The sequence below is a fragment of the Oryza brachyantha genome, chromosome 9, assembly GCF_000231095.2.
Source record: "Oryza brachyantha chromosome 9, ObraRS2, whole genome shotgun sequence".
Taxonomy (NCBI): Eukaryota; Viridiplantae; Streptophyta; class Magnoliopsida; order Poales; family Poaceae; genus Oryza; species Oryza brachyantha.
Genome location: NC_023171.2, coordinates 10,469,126 through 10,491,024, shown reverse-complemented (window position 1 = coordinate 10,491,024; position 21,899 = coordinate 10,469,126). Strand labels below are relative to the sequence as shown.

The 21,899-nt window shown below is 41.7% G+C and overlaps 1 protein-coding gene across 1 annotated transcript; it reads left to right on the top strand.

Moving 5' to 3' along the window:
- Nucleotides 1-12,048: 12,048 nt before the first annotated feature.
- LOC102702131 (homeobox-leucine zipper protein HOX11) lies at nucleotides 12,049-13,909 on the top strand. The gene is made up of 5 exons (XM_040527690.1): nucleotides 12,049-12,383; nucleotides 12,414-12,555; nucleotides 12,652-12,998; nucleotides 13,105-13,184; nucleotides 13,280-13,909. The coding sequence occupies exons 1-5, from the start codon at nucleotides 12,300-12,302 to the stop codon at nucleotides 13,671-13,673; spliced, it is 1,047 nt and encodes a 348-aa protein (XP_040383624.1). The 5' UTR covers nucleotides 12,049-12,299; the 3' UTR covers nucleotides 13,674-13,909.
- Nucleotides 13,910-21,899: the final 7,990 nt, after the last annotated feature.

The following is a 21,899-nucleotide window of genomic DNA, read 5'->3' as shown; positions in this document are numbered from 1 at the left end:
AATTGTGTATTAAATCCCTATCCAAAACCAGCCAGAGTACACAAAAAGACAATGTTGATTACATAACCATCGTTCTTAGAAACAACTGAAAATAACACTTAATCTAACGAAAATGCAGCGGAAAGAAAAGTAGACTAGCTCCAGCGGGTACGGCTCCAGTCCACAGGCAAATCTTCGACGGTAGACCAGCTCACTCCTGAGAGTCTTCTCCACCAGACTCAACTTCTAACTCTGAAGGGGGAAATTGAGCAAGGCTGAGTACAAACCAACGTACTCAACAAGTAGCACGGAAGAGAGGGTAATAAATGATGCATAGGGATCAGCAAGGATAAACTAGGGTTAGTTGCAATAAAGCAGTAGTTAAACAAATAACAGAGATTAAAATGAATAAAGGTAATTGAATAAATTAAAGGATAAGTAAATAATTGTAAAATACCGCAACACTGTCCAACGTTACACCACGTTGCAACAGGCCCAACCACTACTCAACGTTACACCACGTTGCAGTAGTCCCGAGTGAAAACCAGTTTACCCAAATCATTAAAGGTTCACTAATCACAATGAAGCTGGGAGTTCGCCCTTAACCGTGGGCACGACTATTCAAATAGATTATACTCTGATCAGAGGTGTACTACTGTACCCATAAGACACGACTCCACTACACTTGAACGTGCGCCGACATACCACCATGCCATACCGGAAAGGAGACCGTGATAGGACCCATCACATAACCCTCCCTATTTAATCGCACCGTACTTCAGGTTTCACCCCCTCCTTTACACTAAGTCGGGCAGTCCCCTCTTGTGCCTTGGTAGATCCGGAAGCAGCAGAGGCTTTCGTTACACCACGATTGTCTGTCTATACTCTATCACGCCTACCCTTGCCTTGGTACGTCAAATAGTTCGAAGCCATGCTTTCAATCCCACCTTACCCATTTCGGCATGTTGTTAGTACTAAATTACTTCCAGGGTTTCCTGTGAACCGGTCCTTAATTACCATGAGTGCGACTCTCAAAACCATGCACCCACAGCCCACCATTAGCAATGTTTTAGTTGACATTAACCCGAACCGGGTAATGAATCATTATTACAGCTATTCAGAACTAAGCATGATTAAATGTGATTTCATGAGCTACTTATTCTGAGCACGGCTAAGCATTAACCTAGGCCTAACTCTAATCAAGTTACCCTTGGTCTAGCATGAATAAAGTTGGATAATCAACGGCATAATAATAAGGATTACCCGAGAAATAAATACAGTAAATACTTTAATTAAAACAATGCATATTTGAATAAATAAAGCGGGGAATTTGCAATAATAGGTTTAATATGATCAAAGATGAGTGCCACATGCCTTGCTCTGGCCCCTGGGGTACTTCGGCGACGAGGGCAGCGGAAGGTCGGCGAGACGGCGGGACACTGGGTGACAGCCGGCGGCGAGGGTGGCGAGGCGCAAGCGGCGAGATCGACTGCGGCGGCGGAGGAGGACAGCGCGGCGGTGGTTCGGACGAACGGAAAAAGGGTGGCGGCGGCGCTCGTGCGAGGGTGTTTTAATGAGGGAGAGACACCGGCTAGGGCGGGACGGCTTATGGGGAGGAGACCGAGTCAGTGTCGGCTGGATTCGGCGGCGGCGGTTGCGGGCGGCGGGTGGAGTCCGGCTCGGTGGCCAGGACTCGGCGTGGCCGGTGCGGGGAGGGAGGCCAGACTTCGGCGGCGCGGGCGAGTGGGCGTGGAGGCAGGGCCGAGGCGGCCCGGCGGAGGGGGGAAGCGCGCGCGGGAGAGGGGCGGGAGGCCGGCTTGGCTGGACCGGCCTAGGAAGGAGGAGAGGAAAAAGAAAAGGAAGGGGAGGCAAATTGGACTTCGGTCCAATTTGGGAATTAAGGAAAAAAAATAAAGGAAAAAGGAGGAAAAAGAAAAACCACACTTTTACCGAATTGTAAATTAATTTATTTGGCCAAACTTTATACTTCTATGAGTTTAGGTTCAGTTAATCGATTTGCCAATCTCGATTTAATTAAATTAATTTCTTTTAGAGACATTTTTTCTGAGTTAACTAAGCCAATAATTATTTACGAATTTTTTTACAGATTTAGGCTTGGACAAAACTCCGGATGTGTGACAGCTACGCCGTCGCCGAGATCCGTCGCATGGCACCCGAGATCCGCCGCCCGGCCGTCGAGCTTCGCCGCTCCGTCGCTCGACCGCCGATGGGGCGTCACTCCGCCGCACCGCCGAGATCCACCGCCCGGCCGGCGAGATCCGGCGCCCGGCAGTCGAGCTTCGCCGCTCCGCCGCCCGGTCGCTTCGCCGCTCCGCCGAGATCCGCCGACCAGTCGCCGAGCTTCGCCGCTCCGCTGCCGGACCGCCGATGGGGGCGTCGCTCCGCCGCACCGCCGCGACTCCGCCGACCGGCCGCCAAGATCTGCCGCCCGGTCGCTCCGCCGCTCCATTGCTCTGCTTCGCTCGATGACGAGGTGGGGCGTCGGTGGGAGAGAGGAGTGGAGACAGGAGAGTGGGGAGGGAGCGAGGAGAGAGAGCGTCCGTCAAAAAAAATACTAGGTCACTCAAAACAGTGCTTGCATTGTGGAAAACGTATCTTTTGAATAGCTTGATCCTATGTGGAAGGTGGGGATCCTTGATAGGGATCCATGTGTATGCCCTAAGGCCCCATACATATGTACACCGAACTGGCTGTAGAGTGCACACGTAGCGCGCAGTGGACACACCACGGACACGTGAGCCTGATCGAATGAAGCCGCGGGCCGGGCAGTGTGGCACTTTGGCTGCTGCTCGACACAGATGTATGGTGCTCCCGTGAGCGTACGTACGTACTCCTATGCAGGATTTGCAGGCGGCCGGGCAGCAGCACGCCGGACAGGGGCAAAACGGACGGAAGAGAGCATGAAGCCCGCGGCTATACGCGCGCGGTGGCCGTGTGCGTAAGTGTGTGTGGCGCCCTGCTCCGCGGCCGCGCCGCGATTAATGCTCACGGCGCGCGTGCCGTCGCGCCCCAATAAATTCTCGGTGGCCGGGGCCGGCCGACGCGCGGCGCAGGCGGCGGCAGCAGCAGCGGCATTTACCGCGCTGCGGCCGCGGCACGTGACGCCGTCCTGTAGCGCGGCACGACGGGGCGCGTCGTCGAGTACCGGTGCACGTGGTGGTCGTGGTCTCGCGCTCTCGCGGTCGGTGGTGCCCGGGCGGCGGCCCTGCCACAGCGCACGGTACTTAGGAGCATGCACTATGCTCCAACGTGATGAGTGGCTCAATATGCTCCAACGTAACGAGTGGCTCAAGCTCGTCACATCGGAGCAAACTCACTAGCTCAACATACACCGTATCCCCATAGGGATGCACGTCTCTTGTAGAAGAGACGGAGCCTTCGGCAGAAACTGAGAGAAAGAGAAGAGAGTAGCTAGAAAACGAAGGAGAGAGCATAGATCCGAGCGCCCATAAACGTGAGATCCGTTGCCCTCGCCGGTGAACATGAACGTCGTCGCGATGCGCTCCTCCAAGCCCCTGGCGCGCCCCGTCCCCGATGCGTCGCCGCCTCGCAGATCCGCCGTGGGGGCGCGGCCGCCACTGAGATCCGTCGTCGCCTCCACGCATAAACGTGAGCGCCGCTGCACCTGGCTCCGACGAGCCCCCGACGCGCTGCCACTGCCACCTCGTAGATCTGTCGCGGGGGCATGACGACCGCCGAGATCCGCCTGGCTCTACCGCCGCCCGATGTGCCGCCGTCACCCGACGCACCGCTGCTCCCTAGATCCACCGCGTCGCCGCGAGGACGCAGCCGCCGCCGTGGTCCGCTGCCCACCGCGCCGCTTGCCCACCTGTCGTGTCGCCATCGGGAGAGAGGGGAGGGAGGGAGAGAGCCGAGAGAGAGGGGAGGGAGGGAGAGAGCCAGTAGAGGGAGAGAGAAGGGTAAGAAAAAAATAAAAAATAAAAGGTGGAACCCACTCGAAGCTCTATGCATTGTGGGATGTGCAGCTTTATTCTACGTGATATCTGTTATTTTTCTGAGGGTGTGGTTTGTATAGTGCATGGCCTAACGGAAATAGAGGAAACGAATTAAATCATCCGTTGCGCGTGCCGCCTGCCTGCGCTGCGCGTCGTCGTCGTCGTAGCCTCCGCTGCTGGCTGCCAGTGGAGTACTCCTTCCATCCCAAAATAAAACAATTTTTCACTTTTTACCAACAATTTTTGACTCTTCGTCTTATAAAAAAATTTACGATTGATATTTTTGTTTTTATTAGATGATAAATTATGAATAATACTTTATGTGTGACTAATTTTTGTCTAATTTTCTAAAAAATTTTCAAATAAGACAGATAATCAAATGTTGGACACGGAAACCGGAGAATTGGTTTTTTTAGAGAGGGAGTATGTGTAGCAGGCTGGCGCGGCCAGGTGCGTCCATATGGTCCATGCGTGCGTGTGTATACATACCTACGAGACGGGAGCAGCGACAAAAATACGAGGAAGGAGGGTGACTCGTTTTGGGCATGCCCAGTTGCCCACTGTACGGCACAACTTCTTCGTAAAAGCATAATCTGATCGGATAGCTTTTAATTAATGAGGGTAGACCTACTCATGCTTGAGCACTGAACTGAACCAGCCTAAAGCCCACTCCAAGCCCAATCTTTTGGCAGCCTTGGATGTCCTATGTAAGTTAACTTATCCTCTCGATTTGTGTGCGCATGTTTTCTAAACTACTAAACGGTGTATCTTTTAAAAAATTTCTATTAAAAAAGTTGTTCTAAAAATATTATTAATCTATTTTATATTTTTTAATAATTAATAATTAATTAATCATATACTAATCTATTACTACGTTTTTCGTGTAAGATAAATTAACTTACCAACTCACACAACGAACGCGGCCTAACTCAAATATGAACCACAAAGAACATTATAATATGTTCAGGGAATTAAAACCAATAGTAGAAAAATTAAACTATGATGATACAAAATCCAACTCTAAAAACAAGTTTTCAAATTTAAATTTTAACTATGGTTGATAAGCTAAAGGCCAAATAATGTAGGTGAGAATCGTGCTAGCACAGTTAGCACAAGATTGGAAATCTTACATACCTATACCAGGCTGACAGGCTCCTCCTCGTTAGATAGTGATAAACTAGTATGCTGGCCCGCGCATATGCGTGGCTAGTATCATTATAAATTATATCTATATAAAGTCTCTTATCTAGATAAATTAATTTTTAATTGTTTAATTTATATTTAAATTTTTCTAAATTATATTTTTACATGAAACCTCATTTACCTATATTCTAAACTGTATTTGTACATAAACTCTTTTTTCATAATATTTAATTCATAATTCAAAATTTAGATGCTTCTAAATTGTATTTATAAATAGACAATTTCTCTTATTATTTTTTTTCCAATTTTTAGCCCTTTTAGATCTTTTCAAATTATATTTATAGATGGAGTTTTTGCTCAATATCAATTATTTAAAATTTTTAATCCAATATTTGAATTTTTCTAAACTGTGTCTACACATGAACTCTTCTATTAGTTTCTTTATTTTAATTCTAAAATTGTGTTTCTAATCTAATTTTTTAACTGGAATTTTAGATATTTCTAAATTCTATTTATAGATGTACTCTTCCCTCAATATTAATTACTTTAAAAAAAATTATCCGAGATTTGGGTTTTTCTAAACTTTAGTACGCGTGGACTCTTTTTGTTATTATATTTTATTTTTAATTGATCTTTTCTTTCCTTATCCGATTCTAAAAAATAACATTATCTTTGTTTAATTCTCATTGTCAGATTCAAAAGAAACCGTTCTTTTCTTCTTTTTTTTTCCTCTTAAGTTGATCAGGAACAGAACCTGATTTGCCCGATTGGTATTTTTCTTTTTTTTTTCCTGATTGGTCTTTTTTCCCAGTTGTCTCCTATGTCGGATTGACGTGATCTTTTCTCTTTTTTATTGCCATTGATCAGGATTCTATAAGAACCTGATCTGTCCGATTGATTTTTTTTCTCCTATTTTTCTTTTATTAATCTCAAAATTTCTAGCCCGTGAAAGATAATGTTTTTTTTGCCCAATTGATTTATAGTCAATGAAAAACAACGGAGAGGCTTCTTTCCTAATACTTTATATATATATATATATATATATAATAGGTAGATATCGTTTTTCTCATGGTGTAGCCCGCAGGTATGGATCGAGTCGACATTTAACTTGACATTTTTTTTCCCTGAAAGATCCGGCGAGGTGGCGGCCTTGTGTTATCTGAAGGAGAAAGCAAAGTATAGAGGTTTTTGTACATGCGACGCTCATAGCGCTAAACATGAAAAGTTCATGGCAATTATCTCCCAGCAGAGCAATTTAGTATCTTCGGTAATTTTATATTTTTAGATACTAATTTTGAACATAAATTTTGATACCTAGAGATAATCTATTATATATATAAAGTAATAGGAAAACAAACGTCCATGTTACTCCTCATGGGCTAGAAATTATGAGATTAATCGAAGAAAAAAAGAAAAGAAAGAAAAGAAAAGACCAATCAGAAAAGTAAAAAGATAAAAATTACATTGACGGACGTAGATTTCATCTCGCTATACGTACATGTAGTCCAACTTAGTGTTGAACATCCAGCAATTAATGATCCGCTGTGTAATATTCTCGACACCATGGAAATTCGGTCTCACTCCTTCCATACCGCCAGAGCAATTAGATGTCCGATTGATATTTTTTTCCTTTTATCCGATTGATATTTTTCTATTTTCTTTGATTAATCTTAGAATTTCTAGCCCGTAAAAAACAACGTACAGATTTCTTTTCTTATTACTTTATATATATAATAGATATTGCAAAAATAATTGTGGGTCTAGTAAATTATAATATTTCCGTAATACTTTTAAAAAAAATCTTTTCATGGGTAAAATCTAGAATTTTGAAATATTTTTATATTTCAATTTTATTAAGCTAGCTCGTATAAATATTACGTGAAAATAAACGTTGTACCATTACATTACCACTATGTGTTTCCGAAAATACTATCAATTCATGCCCCCCTTTTCTGAGAGGACCATCCTATACCTCCTCGTTTTGTCCCAATCACCACGCATCAAGTGCTCTAACAGTAGCATAATAATGATACATTTTATTTTTTTCGGCCTAGTATATAAGTTGCACTTAGTAGTATCTTCACCTTAAAATATAAATTATTTTAACCACATATTAGCATGCTCATATTGCGAAATATAACCAAACTCCAGTATATTTTGAGAGGAGAACTATATACGAGTAAAGAAGATGAATAATTCAAAACAAATAACAAAATTTTATGTGTAACAGTGATAATTTTGCATGGCTATATAATTATTACATTTGGAGAAGAAAAGTGAGTCACATATTATCACCTGGTTGGAGTGTTGTACGGGTTCAACTTTGGATTTCATGGCTTTGCCAAACCATATAAAATCTCATACATGCCTTTGACCCTAATTAGGAAGCTTACAACTATGAAAAACAATAGATGAGACATTTCGCAAATATAGTATTTATAGCTTATGGTTTCTAGTTCATTTTCTACATTCTATATCTATTGATTCTAATGACCTAGGCGAGAATCTATATTATTTTCGGCGATAGATATTCTAAGAGAAGATGCATTTGGCGGAATCTCCCATAACAAAAGGATATTCAGGGATCCTTTGGAATGGAGGATTCAAATCCTAAGGAAATTTACCTAACTAGATTGTTTGAAACATAGGGTTGAAGCCAGCTAAATTCCTTTCGATTGCAATCATATACCCCAGTTCAATAGGAATTTTGTACATGAGATCCAACCTCATTTTATTTTTTCTTCAAGAAATTCCAATGTTTCTTCCCCTTTTATCTCTTTTCTCCATCTCTAGAAACAACTAAATTTATGTGTTATTTTTCTGTGAGCTATCCAAACACATTATGTTGCAAATTCCTATGTTTGGCATTCCTGCAGCATTTGGTCTTGCACGACATCTCAATCATATGTTTTTCCTATCTTATGTTTCTAAAATCCGGCATTGTAAAGGACACCTCAACAATTTGTAGGATGTTGCTTTAGTCAGCAAGTCACTACCACTGCTATCAGTATTTATATCAGGATATTCATTTCCTCTGTGGAGGTCCCATTAACTATGCTATCAAGAAACCAAGCTTGGACGAGTCATGCTACTTAGGCTCAAGCTCAAGTCGAGTTTATTCCACCTTCAAGTTTTTAATTATGCTTGATCCAAGTTTTTAATCATAATTGGTATCAGATTTTAGCTAGCTAGTTTAACATCTTTGGACTAATGGACACTATGATATGAATATGCCTGATAGATCCGATGAACTATTGATATACAATGAAGAAGCGGTGAACGGTTAAGAGATACCGATGTTTGAAGGACTGAAGGGGAAGAATTTATAATAATGTTACTGGGCAAATAACGTTATTTACAAGTATTTATTGACTAAATTTTAAGATGAGAAATGAGATTTATGATCAATGGAAGCATCAAAGGCATGACTAAAAAATTTGTCCATTATCATACACATGCTCAATTATGCACTATTGCTACATTAATTGGATCAATAGCATCTTATGATACAAATAGAAACGAACCACGTAGTATATATAGACCATCATCACTCTATTTTTTGCTTTTGGAGATCATCAAAGCCATACTCAATCCTCGTGAAATCGCAAGAAATGGAAAAAAAAAAAGGTCCAGACCATAACAACACTGCTTTCCACTGTAATATGTATTCCCCTCCATCCTCAATTGACTGCACAACAGAGGGAATATTACGTATAGCTTTCTTGGGTGAGTGCCAAATGAACGGGCATTAGCGGCACAATTTCTACTCTACTTCAGCACTACCGGCTTCGTCGCAGGAGATCATACATCGAACACCAAAGTTGGGGCCGGCCGGTCACTTTTGCAGTGAAAGCAACCCCTGGGCATTAGTACGCGCGAGATACAAACAAGGATGATTGCATCATCCTTATGCGTTTTTCCGCACTTCCATCCATCCATCCATCCAAAACGACGGATTCGATCACACAAAACACATCAACCCCAACCGCACCGCAGGCCATCATCACCGGCATCATGGCAGTAGGAGGCAGGCAGGCCTCGTCGTTCGCGTTCGCTCGCCTGCTCCTCTCATCTGTACTCCACTACAATCCGTGCCCGAGCCAGCCAGCCGGCCGGCCGGCCGTATGCAGCGGCAGCCATCATGCCGCATGATTGCAGCGAGCTCAGCCAACAATGCTCCCATCGGCCTTGTCCCCATTGCCGCACATCAGCAGGATTGCTGCTTCAGAGCAAGGTTAAGTTCTGCAGTTGAGCTGATGGCACCTCTAATTTTGTCTACGTAAATAATTTATTAATTAAAAAGTTATCCATACAACATATTACTTCTACCCTATCTTAGTATACTAATTTTAATTATTAATTAATCAATCTACTATTTGTATTATTTTTTCCTCCTTGAAACTGTCCATCGTCTGAGGAGAGCCGGCTCGTTCCCTCTCCCCTCTACTCTCTCGTCTATCTTACCATTTAATCCTATATGTCATATAAGAGTTTATGTTAAGAGCCTTAGATTAAGTATAATAAATGATGTAAACGGACTCTAAAAATTACTATATCATATTTATGTTTATGGGAAAAGAGAAAAGAAGAAAAAAGAAAAACGGGTTACACATTTACAACTAGCTACAACACAAGCTTTATGATATTATGCATGTATAAGAGGTGAACCATTCATTGATAATAGATATATATATTTATATATCTATTAACTATTGTATATAAGTTGGTTTTACGTTTAACTCTCGATAACATGAAAAGATTTTAGAGGTGGTTGTACATGCTCTTATACTGACCTGTGCATGCTCTTGTGCTGCCAGCAGCATGTAGCAGTATCACGCAGGTGTAGGAGTAGTAGACAACACACACAAATGATGATGATGATGACGGACGGGGGTGGCCGGGGATGCCTGCCTGCATGCATTGGCCTGCCCCGGTGGATGAGGAATTGATGGCCGTAATCATGCCTGCATGCAGAGCCAGCCAAGGGGGAATTCCGCCCATTCCTGGCCACTTTCACATGCTTCTGGACGTCTACAGGTATGACAGTATTTTTTTTCTTTTTTTTTTGCCTCATTCTATACGATTATACGATCTAAAGGGTGTTTGTTTAAGGGGCTAAACTTTAGCCTCTAGTCACATCGGATATTTGGACATTTATTATAAATAGTAAACATAGTCTGTAAATAAAATCCATCCATAATCTTGAACTAATTCGCGAGACGAATCTAATGAGCCTAATTAATCCATGATTAGTGTATGTGATGCTACAGTAAATATTTGCTAATTATGGATTAATTAGGCTCAAAAAATTCATTTCGTGGATTAGCTCTCATTTATGAAATTAGTTTTTTTATTAGTCTATGTTTAATACTTTAAATTAATGTTTAAACATCTGATATGACATGGGGCTAAAAATCCAAACAACCCCTAATTAGCATCATTAGCCTCCATGCAGGCCAAGAGAATTTTAAAAATACACGCACTAATCCTACGTAGTAGTACTGTCCGTACTAGTGACATGCAGCACGGCTAATCATTTCGCCTCTGTTTGCCGGGTTTTTTATATCTCATATGGGAGTCACTGTATATGGAGTGCATCATGCGTTATCTTTGTTTACCGCTGCTAGTCATCCCAAAAACTGAGGGCCAGAGCTTGAACCCCGGTTACCCCGTTAAAAAGGTTTAACTCTATCTAATTTGTTTCGATATTTCTAGCATCTTTAGCCTGTATGTGAATCATCCATAGGGAACATACTTGTCTCATTCTGCAACAGACAGAATTACACTGCTTGTCTGAACTCCAAAAATATACGAGTACTAGTACCAATCAAAAGTCTTCTACCACCGACAAGTTTACGCTACTCCCTTCGTGACAAAATAGTTTTATATTTTACCCATCGACATATATCAATACCAAGTAAACAAAATCAGAATTCTTTACACTTTATCAAATTTCTACGCAAATGCCAATGCAATTGTCCTACACTGTATCTAGTTCTAACTTCAAATACATTTGTTCTATTTTCTTTACAAAATCTAATATAATTATCGCTCAAAGATAAACTTATTCGAATAAATACAAGACAATTAACGAATCATTATTTTATAGAGGTAATTGCTACTGCGAGTAGTCAGTGTAAACAAACACACAATTCCACTGCTACTACAAAGATCCAAATCCAAGAAATCCACGGAAAAATCCGGGAGGATTCAGATTAGTGATGATAACGGGTCGGATTTAGTGCGGGTAGAATTTTCTACCTATACCTATACCCGCGAGTAAAATTTAATACTCGTACCCGTACCCGTCGGGTACCGTAGATTATCGGGTACCCGTCAAGTCTACCATTTCATATGTTAAAAGCACATCAAAATAATCATTCCAACATATACAATAAACTAAATATACTGCTTATAACATAATACTGTATCAGACATAAAAAGCTCAACAAATACAACATATTGCTCATAATACATAAACAAAGTTTTTTAGTTAAAAGAGAGTACATCACAAATATTATTACATGAATAACATAATAAGTTTTTAGACAAAATTCAATATGTGGGCTACGTTCGAATATCCGTGGATGAGAAAAAATATCTGTACCCATACCCCATCGATTTGGGTCGTATACATGTATTACCCACAGATAAAAAATAATATCTATACCCATACCCGTCAGGTCGAATACCCAACGGGTACCCAATACGTTAGCCGAATTACCATCCCTAATTCGGATCCCTATCACAAACAAAGCAGGCGCAGGCGCAGCAACAGTAGCAGCAGCAGCCATGGTGGCTGCTGCGTGGCCAGCTTTCTGATAAAGATCGCGGGCGCCATTTATAAAAGGGAAAAGATTACGTAACCCCAGTGATGATTACGGTAATTATTGTCGCCTCGCCCTGCTGCCAATCCCAGCTTCCAAGCTCCGACCTTTTCTCACGGAGCACCCCGGCGAGGCCGCGTATTGCAAACGCCGGCCGCCTCCTTTTCCTCCGCCGGGTCACGTGCGGCCTCGTCAGCCGGTCAAACCCCGCCATTATCACGCACATACGCGCCGGAGGAAGTGGGAAGTAGAAGCCGAGGGGAGTAGATAGTGTGAAGTCGTCGTCTTCTTCCCCGCTGCTATAAAAGCTGCCTGCTTGCGCGTTTACGAGGTTCCATTTACGGTGTGGGTTACCGCTTTTGCTGGGAGCGTGATGGAGCTCGGGTTGAGCTTGGGGGAGGCGGCTATGCCGGATGCTGGGAGGGAGCTGGTTCTTGGGCTCGGGGTTGGGGTTGGGGTTGGGGTTGGGGTTGGGGTGAGGACGGAGGAGCGTGCGGCGGAGTCGGGGAGGAGGGAGCTGGGGTTTGGGTCGAGCAGGTGTGGTTCTTCGCCGGAGCCGACGGTGCGGCTCACGCTTCTGCCCATGGTGCCCGGCCTTGGCCTCCCGTGGCCGTCGTCGTCAGAGAGCAGTGAGTGTGTGGTGGTGAACTGGTGATGGTGGATGGGCTTTGGTGGCGTTGAAGTGGGTTTGGTTGATGTGATGGTCTGTGTGGCTGGCATGGCAGGAGGGCATTTGGAGGCGTCGACGCGGGGGTTCGACGTGAACCGGCCGCCGTCGTCTGGCGGCGGCTACGGCGCGGCGGAGGAGGAGCAGGACGACGCAGCGGGGGCCGCCTTGTCTTCCTCCCCTAACAACAGCGCGGGCTCCTTCCCGATGGACGACTACTCCGGGCAAGGCCGCGGCGGCAACGACTCTGCTCCTGGCGCCGGCGGCGCTGGTGGCGGTGACCGCTCGTGCTCCCGCGCCAGCGACGAGGACGACGGCGGCTCGGCGCGCAAGAAGCTGCGGCTCTCCAAGGAGCAGTCCGCGTTCCTCGAGGAGAGCTTCAAGGAGCACAGCACCCTCAACCCCGTAAGCCTTTCTCTCCCATGGCAGAATCGCCCCAGCTCCTCATCGTCGTCTTGCTCTGCCTCGCTCGCCTAACGTTTGCGTCTCGGTGACTTGTGGCCGCAAGCAGAAGCAGAAGCTGGCGCTGGCGAAGCAGCTCAACCTCCGGCCGCGACAGGTGGAGGTGTGGTTCCAGAACCGCCGCGCCAGGTGCAGCACCCGCTCGCTCGCCGCGCACCACAAGAATCTCTCTCTCTTTCTCTCCGTTCCTAACGACTGTGGCTCTGCGCCGGCGGCGCGTGCAGGACGAAGCTGAAGCAGACGGAGGTGGACTGCGAGTACCTGAAGCGCTGCTGCGAGACGCTCACGGAGGAGAACCGCCGGCTGCAGAAGGAGCTCGCCGAGCTGCGGGCGCTCAAGACGGTGCACCCCTTCTACATGCACCTCCCTGCTACGACCCTCTCCATGTGCCCCTCTTGCGAGCGCGTCGCCTCCAACTCCGCGCCGGCCGCCGCCTCCGCCGCCACGTCGTCGACGGCCGCGCCACCCACAGCACCCTCCTCCGGCGGCAATGCCCCTGCCGCCGCCGTCGCCGCCGCTCCAGACCACAGGCCGTCGTCCTTCGCCGCCCTGTTCTCGTCGGCACGCAGCTTACCGTTATCCGCAGCACCGCAGGCGCAGCCGCCGACGAGCTCGTGACTCGGAAACTCCGGCGAGGGACCTGTTTGTAAATACGCTCACTTTTCTCGTCTTTTTTTTCGCTCCTTTGGTTCTTTGGAAATTTTTGTGGCTTACCAAGGGGTTTAGCGAGAATCCGAGGGGCAGCGTCGTCCGTCCGTCCGATTTGGGACACGTGAACGGCGCACGATGTTTAAAGAAAAATTGTTGCATGTCACCGGAAGGGGTTTTTGGACACGAATAAAAAAAATGAATTTCACGGCTAGCCTAGAAACCGTGAGACGAATCTTTTGAGTCAAATTAATCTGTCATTAGGACATGTTTATTACCGTAGCACTTATGGCTAATCATAGGCTAATTAGACTTAAAAAGATTCGTCTCAAGATTATTTCCATAACTATGCAATTAGTTTTTTGTTTTATCTATATTTAATGCTTTATTTAGGTGTAAAAAATTCGATGTGATGTTTTTTAAAAAAACTTTTTAGGAACGAATCAAGCCCTTATTAACCTTCAGTCTCTTAACCCTTTTTTTGGGCTCTATCGATTTTTCTTCTAAGATAAGCGTCGTATTAATATATGGGAAATAGGCTAAAAATATTTTTTTCGTACGGATAGAGTACACGATTGTTTAATGAACGCTCCTATACATTCAACTAATGCGTATGACTCGAACAGGAAAACATGACGATGTGAGATAGGCCGTTCTCGCAATTTCGTTGTTTTATATATGTCCTGCAATGTTCATTTGTTATGGACTTCGTACGCCTGCGTCCTTTTTTTTTATAAACGCAAACGCTTTCTCAACAAACGTTTGTGAAAACTGAACTCTGAAGCGGGATGCATCGTGCGAGAATGGTAGAGGGTAGGAGAGGACCGACCGCGACAGTTGTTGTCTACTACAGCGCCGAATATGAATAGTATACATACAGTGGTACTAAACTACTAATACGTACGGACTACAACGTTGTACAGGTGTCCCCTTGCATCGCCAGGTGTGAGCTACTGAGAAGATGATTAGAGCAAGTTCGGTAGTATAGCCACCTACTTAGCTTCAATTCAATTAGAGTTAATCTAATAGCCAACTTATATAATATTTACCTACAAAACATCAATATATGGTTCCACATGTTATACACGTATTTTGTCTTGAGCCAGTGTGTAGTTGGCTATAAATTAGTAGTCCTCTATTCTCCCTCCTCTTATTTCTTTAAAATATACTTATAGTTGGCTTATAGCTAGCTATTGTACCTATAAATACTGCTACTAAACATTATGAAACTCTCATCATTTTACAGTTGCAATTGCTTATAAACAAAAATTTCAATTCAATGGCACATTTGAATTACAGGAACGAAAAAAATAGAGGAATAGGAAAAATATATGATTCTAACGGAAATTTAAGCGTAAAACAGGATTGCAAAACATAGAAAAAACGTAGCAATGACCGTTTAATTGGACCACAGTAAAAACAAATGAATTAGAGGAGAGATAAAAACTGAAAGGATTTTTCATGAGGTTCTACCTCTGGTTAAATTTTCTTCAAAACTTATATGGGAAAAGGCATTTCATAGGAATTTCATAGGATTTCATAGGATTCGTTCCTTTGATTCAAAGGGCTCTGTAAGAAAAAGTCTTATAAGAATGAAATTCTTTAAAATTCCAATGAATTTCCTTTGAATCAAAGGGGCCTAAAACTTAATTTTGGACATGATTTTGTAGTTTTTTTTTATCTTGGATTGTTTTATAACTTTTGCTTTTGGGCTTGTGTGTGTGTGTGTGTGTGTGTATATATATATATATATATATATATATATATATATATATATATATATATATATATATATATATATATATATATATTCTAGCTACGGTGAGTTGTAACTCACGGGCTTCTCCGTGAGTAATGGTTCAAAAACATATCAAATCACCTCTAAATTTCGATTTATATGGCTCACTAGATTCTTCATATCAAAATCTGGTAGCACACAAAAAATTTTCAATTTTGGAGTTTTTTAAGTATTTTGAGATTTTTAAAAGTGATACATAACACATTGATTATTTTATTAATATAGAACTTTTAAAAATCTCAAAAAATACTTAAAAAACTCCAAAAATAAAAAATTTTGCGTGCTAATCTGATATGAAGAATCTATTGAGCCATATAAATCGAAATTTAGAGATGATTTCATATGTTTTTGACCCCGACTCACGGAGGAGCCCGTGAGTTGCAACTCACCGTAACTCGTATATATATATATATATATAAGTTTTATTGTAAATTATTTTTTGTTTATAAAAACATGTTTAAAGATATCGGTCATAATTTTTATATCCTCTATGACTTCAAAAAACCCTCCTCCAATAATCAGTACTATACGCCACCCTTATAATACAAGTACTACTAATTTGGATAGAATTTAATGTTACTGATATCTCATTATGTTTTGGGTGTTATATACAAATACTTTATTCTTATGATTTATTTGCTCACTTGTCACACCATATCCTATGTAGCATCTTATTTAATTCTATGGAAAACATTGTAGTAATTTCATTATGAATGCCCTAATAAACTGGCCTCGACAGAGGAGAAGGCTCCACATTAGTTTTTGGACACGAATTCAGTGACTTTGCCTCGTGACATTCTCGGTGACATTGAGTCACTGATATGTGGGACCCACATGGGTCCAGGCACATGTGGGTTCCATACGTCAGTGACTCAATGTCATCAAGAATGTCACGGTGCAAATGTCCCTGAATCCGGATCCTAGTTTTTGTTTGCTTGGTGAGCTATAGTTTTTGTGATGTTGAATGAAATAAATATCTATAAAAAATCAAAAAATATTTTATCACGAAAGAACATAGGGTGCACAGTTCATGTGTAGTGATGAACTGATGAGATAATGTTTGAACCTAAAATTTTGGACTAAAAAACCTGCGATAACTGGCTTTGGCTGATTTGGCTTTTTTTTTTTGAGTCCTACACCATTTTATCTACATTGTTAGCTTCGGGGTTTATGTTTAGTACGAAAACCGTAAAATTTCGACGTTTCCAAGTGATGTTTTAAATGGCTTTCGAGAATTCATAACCAAAACAGAAAATTCGTTTCAACTTTAGCAAATAATGGCATACCGCTAGGTGATGGTCAAGATGAACCTGTTAAACTTCAGCGGATTCTTTGCCTTAGAATAGGGGGCTCCAGTTCTTCGCCATTAATGATACACAGTATATATATCTTCTGCCCGCTACTACTGCTCCATAGAGTCTCTGGTATAGTTTCTAAAAACTTTTTTCAAAAACATCACATCGAATCTTTAAATATCTGAATAAAGTATTAAATATAGATGAAAATTAAAACTAATTAGGGGAAATCGTGAGTCAATTTTTTTAGCCTAATTAGTATATGATTAGTTATAAATACTACATTAACTAATACATGTTAATGACGGATTAACTGAACTCAAAAGATTAGTCTCACAATTTTCAGGCAAAATCTAAAATTTATTTTGTAATTAAACTACGTATAATATGTGATCATACGCGTCAATACGACACTTAAAAAAATTAGAAACTAAACGGGACCTGATAGTGCTGATCCATCAGAAAAAAACGAACCCGTCAGAAATGAAAAAAAAAAACAAAAGAAACAATGGACTTGGCCGTCAAAGGTCACAGGATATGAGCCGGAGATTGACCTCCTCGGAGTCGATGTCACTCATGACTCGGAGGGAGGGAGGGAGGGATGGATCGATGGTGATGATCGAGTGTTGAGACCAATTAAGAGAGCAAGGTTAATAATATAATCAATAAACTGGCTCTAAGACTTTTTTATAGTTTTTTTAGCTCATTTATATCCTAGTTAGCTCTATCACTAATACAGAACCTACATGTCACTCTCACAGAGTTTTTTGGTTACTATGCCTAAGCTAGCTATAAGCTAACAGTCCGCTTATTCTCTTATCTATTCTTTTCTCTGCATAAACATATAATCAGCTTATAGCCTGCTATTATACTTGCTCGGATGGCATCATCATCATGCATTTGTGTGCCGCGACAAGTTGCCAAATCCAAATCGATCGTTGAATTTTGATCGATCCCAAACTCCCACCGCGCGCGATCGATCGATGAGATGAGCCCGGCCGAACGATCCTGACCGCGAAAACCGCCCTGATGTATCGTCGTGGCCGTCGCTCCATGAATGCCGCTCGGAGCTGCCGGCTGAGCTGAGCTGCATGCACACTCGTCCATATCAGGAGGTGACCTGCAGGAATATGGAAGGGAGGAAGAAGGCCAACACTTTCTTCTCCCCGATTTATTGCCTCTGTTGCTTACAGCCGAGGGAAGCCAGAGAGACGAGGCGAGACGCATACTTCGGGCGTGTTAAGATTAAGATTTACAAATCTATTTTTAAAAGGTAAGATGATAAATTTATGTATAGATTTACTTTTAAAAAAACGTTTATCAGTTCGAAAAACGTACTTACAATAGCCAGAAAATATCCAAGAATAATCATGAAAAATAAAGCTCTTAATTTTCCACGAGTTAGTTACCATGGTTCAGAAACGATGATGAACAGGTCGATCTCGAGCGAACAGTGCTTAGATTTTGATTAAAGGCTCCTGATCTCTTCATTTCCTAGGAAAGCATATATTTTGCATTTCATCGTTTGCTGTACTACTCCAGCTTATTAGCCGTAGCTATAATTTAAAATTTAAAACTTAGAGGCAGCTTGCCTAGACAAGTTTGATTAGCTGTTTGGTTACCGTTACAGTTGTAACAAGACTGTATTTCAATAAATAACTCCATCCAATCCAAAATTACTTTTGATCTATCCCACACGAACCAATTTATAATAGAAAACTAAAATATATTTCACATTCTCAGATTCCAATATAATTATCCACATTTAGTTCAATATGTTCATTTTTACAACGTAACAATTGCTTAAAGTTATACTTATTTTAGAACATAAAGAAAGAATAAAAATGATTTTATTTTAAAATGGACGAAGTAAGTTCTATGCATCAAGGACTTACAACGTGCAACTTGTGACTATATTTCTTTTGACTTGTCAAGGTATGACAAGACAACAGAATTTGATTACCAAGACAAGTGTAGCATTTATATACAGTGGTATAATGATGAAGTCTTGCCGTATTTATAGTGGTGAACAGTAATAAAGTATGGTTGATAACTTGTTAATTTTAGATGATTTTAGTTTTTTTTATCATAATATACTTTTAAGCATCGGACACTATCAACACTGACACTGATATAAAAGTTTTTATTCAGAAATTAATTTGTTTACTTTGTTTATTTTTCTATCAGTTATTAGTTATAGTTCGAACAATAAGTTATGACACTGATATACCTTTAGCTTTTGATTAGGTGATCTTTGTTGCAACTAGTACCATCGATCTCGACCTGTGCCTTGCTCTGAAGGGCAATGGTTAGCACCCCTCTCCCAAGCTTGGTATGCTGAAAGGCACTGTCTGTGATCAAATCCCTATAAAATTCCCCGGTAAAAGCACTGCTCCTAGATTAGACAGCTAGGAGGTCAAGATAACGATGCACAATCGGATCGATGCATGTACAACATGTGTGGTCATATGGTGTCTGTTTTCTTCCAACCGAACATTTCATGTGAAACTTTCACATGAAAAAAAAAAGAAATTGGTCCACAAAGCTCAGCTCTACTTAGGGCCGTTTAGTTCCTAATTTTTTTTTCCAAAAACATTATATTGAATCTTTAGACACCTAAATAGAGTATTAAATATAGATGAAAAAAATCTAATTGGATAGTTAGAGGAGAAATCGTAAGACGAATCTTTTAAGCGTACTTAGTCCATGATTAGCCATAAGTGGTACAGTAACCCAAATATACCAATAACAGATTAATTAGGCTTAAAAGATTCGTATCGCGGTTTTCAGGCAAGCCATAAAATTTGTTTTTTTCATTCATGTCTAAAAACCTTATCCATCGTCCTGTCAAACGTCGAGAGTAACATCCAACGATTTTTCATTTCGCGCACTAAACAGGGCCTTGCTACTCCAACTACCCAATATTCAGAATTTCACACGCAGACATGCACAACACATGTGTGGTCATACGGTTTCACTTGCTGCAGCTTTGAAACCCCACAAAACAGGAGAAGTGAAGAAGCACTCACTACTGTGCCAATAATTATGCAACTAGCTATAGCTACTGGGCAAGTGACAGTGAACAGTGTGGCCGGCCGGGCCAAACGGCGACGTCGAGTGGCACACACTGATCGCCATCGGGGTTCAGGAAATCATCAATCCTTCAGAGAAAAAGGGTCACGAGCAGCGGAAGGGGGCCTGGCCTGATCTGATCATCTCCATCTTGTCTCCCTCGGGAGGCAGGCTAATTGGGAAGTTGCATCGTGTCTCCTTGCCCCTCTCTGAGATGTTCCCTGCTACCGGCCGCTAGCTCCATCCACCGCCTGAACCTATCTGTCCAGCATTTTTTCTCTTTTACATTTTGACCCTATTGATTTATTTCAGCCAGATCCGTGAAATACTTTCGCATCCATCTTTTCACTTTGGCTTATCCATGTAAGCTAAATTTTAAAATTTTAACTTTAAATTTATAGTTGATTATAAGATTTTCGTCGAAGTTTATTTTTCAGCCTTACGGGGCTTTTTGGATCCAGTGACTTTTTTTGGTTCCGGTCACATTGGATGTTTGGACGTTAATTAGGAGTATTAAAGACTGATAACAAAACTAATCGCATAAATAAAGGTTATTTCATTACACAAACTTTTTAAGCCTAATTAATTCACGATTAGCAAATGTTTACTATAGCATCACATTCGCTAATCATGGACTAATTAGGCTCAATAAATTCGTCTCGCGAATTAGTTCAGGATATGAGGTGAGTTTTATTAATAGTCTATATTTAATACTTTTAATTAGTGTCCAAACCTTCCATGTGACAGGAACCGCAAAAAAGTCTCTGGAAACAAACATGGTCTTAGCTTTTATATCACAAAAATACGTATATAAAAGTTTTATTTATAAATTATTTTTCATACCAAAGGCGTTGGCCTAGAGGTATTGCTGCTCAGCGACAGTCACTTTGGGTGCCAAGGTTGGTGTCACCCAAATCTTATTTATAAATAGGTTCTCGGTGCAAATGTGGTTGGTGCTAAGAATTTGTTCACAAACAACTTATTTTATAGATTGTCCAAAAATAAGTTATTTATAAATAGGTATTCGGTGTCGACGTCCTTTGTGCTAATAGTCATGAGGACGATGATGTTGACGTCGAGACGTTGGACCTCGGCGTTAATATTAGGCTGACAAAAAAGGTTAATTATGGGATATATTTTTTAAATCTATTTGTGAGATAAGTTTGGAAGAAAAGCTTATTTATAATAAAAAAAAATCCTACCTATCCGTCCATCTCGGCTTAAGCAGCAGGAACGGCCACTTGCTGCTGCCTCACTCTTGGCCACCATATCGCTGGCTTGCTGCTACGCTGCTAGTTGCTCCACTGTGACAGGTTGGATTTTGGAGCGGTCAGGGTGACTGTTCCTTGGTCTGATATCTTGCCTTTCGCTGTTTCGGTGCGGGGGAGGAGATGGCTGGATAACGAGAAATTACCGTGAATGGCTTTGATGTGATGCCTGGCAGTTTCACCTATTGTCGTGTGTTTTTGTTGGCTCATCGGTCGCACTTAAAATTCAACTTTAGTGTTGATAATTTCATTAAGAAAAAATTAGTGTTGATTTGTAGCACATACTTCTAAATAATAAATAATACAGATATAAAGTTATATATTGTTATGGTTTATCAGATGTATCTTACTTAAATCAGAGCGCACCGTTGATTGATGTGCTCTAGTCCATGTGGTTTCCAGTGCTGGTCGATGGACTTCGATCACATGTTGCACCCTTAAAACTCAATTTTGAAGTTAGAGTACGTGTTATTTCATCACAGTTTGTTTTATACATTTGTATTTGAATCGCTATGTATATGTATATACGTTTTACGTATAAATTTTTTTTCGCTTCTAAATTTTGCTTTTTCTTTAAGAAAACAAAATGATGGAGCCTGACTTTTCTACAGGTCAGGAAGATCTGATCCAGGATTCGATTGGTTAAGAAGCACGTAATGGCTATCAGAGAAAAATATACTCTGTTAGTACAGCGAGCATGCATGCATGCACTCAAGGCCATGCACAGAAAAATGCCGACAATGATCAAGCCTTTTAGGGGACA

Coding starts and splice junctions, on each gene's coding strand:
- LOC102702131 (XM_040527690.1), top strand. CDS start 12,300: ATGGAGCTCGGGTTGAGCTTGGGGGAGGCGGCTATGCCGGATGCTGGG. Junction 12,999..13,104: donor AGCACAGCACCCTCAACCCC/GTAAGCCTTTCT, acceptor GGCCGCAAGCAG/AAGCAGAAGCTGGCGCTGGC. Junction 13,185..13,279: donor TTCCAGAACCGCCGCGCCAG/GTGCAGCACCCG, acceptor CGGCGCGTGCAG/GACGAAGCTGAAGCAGACGG.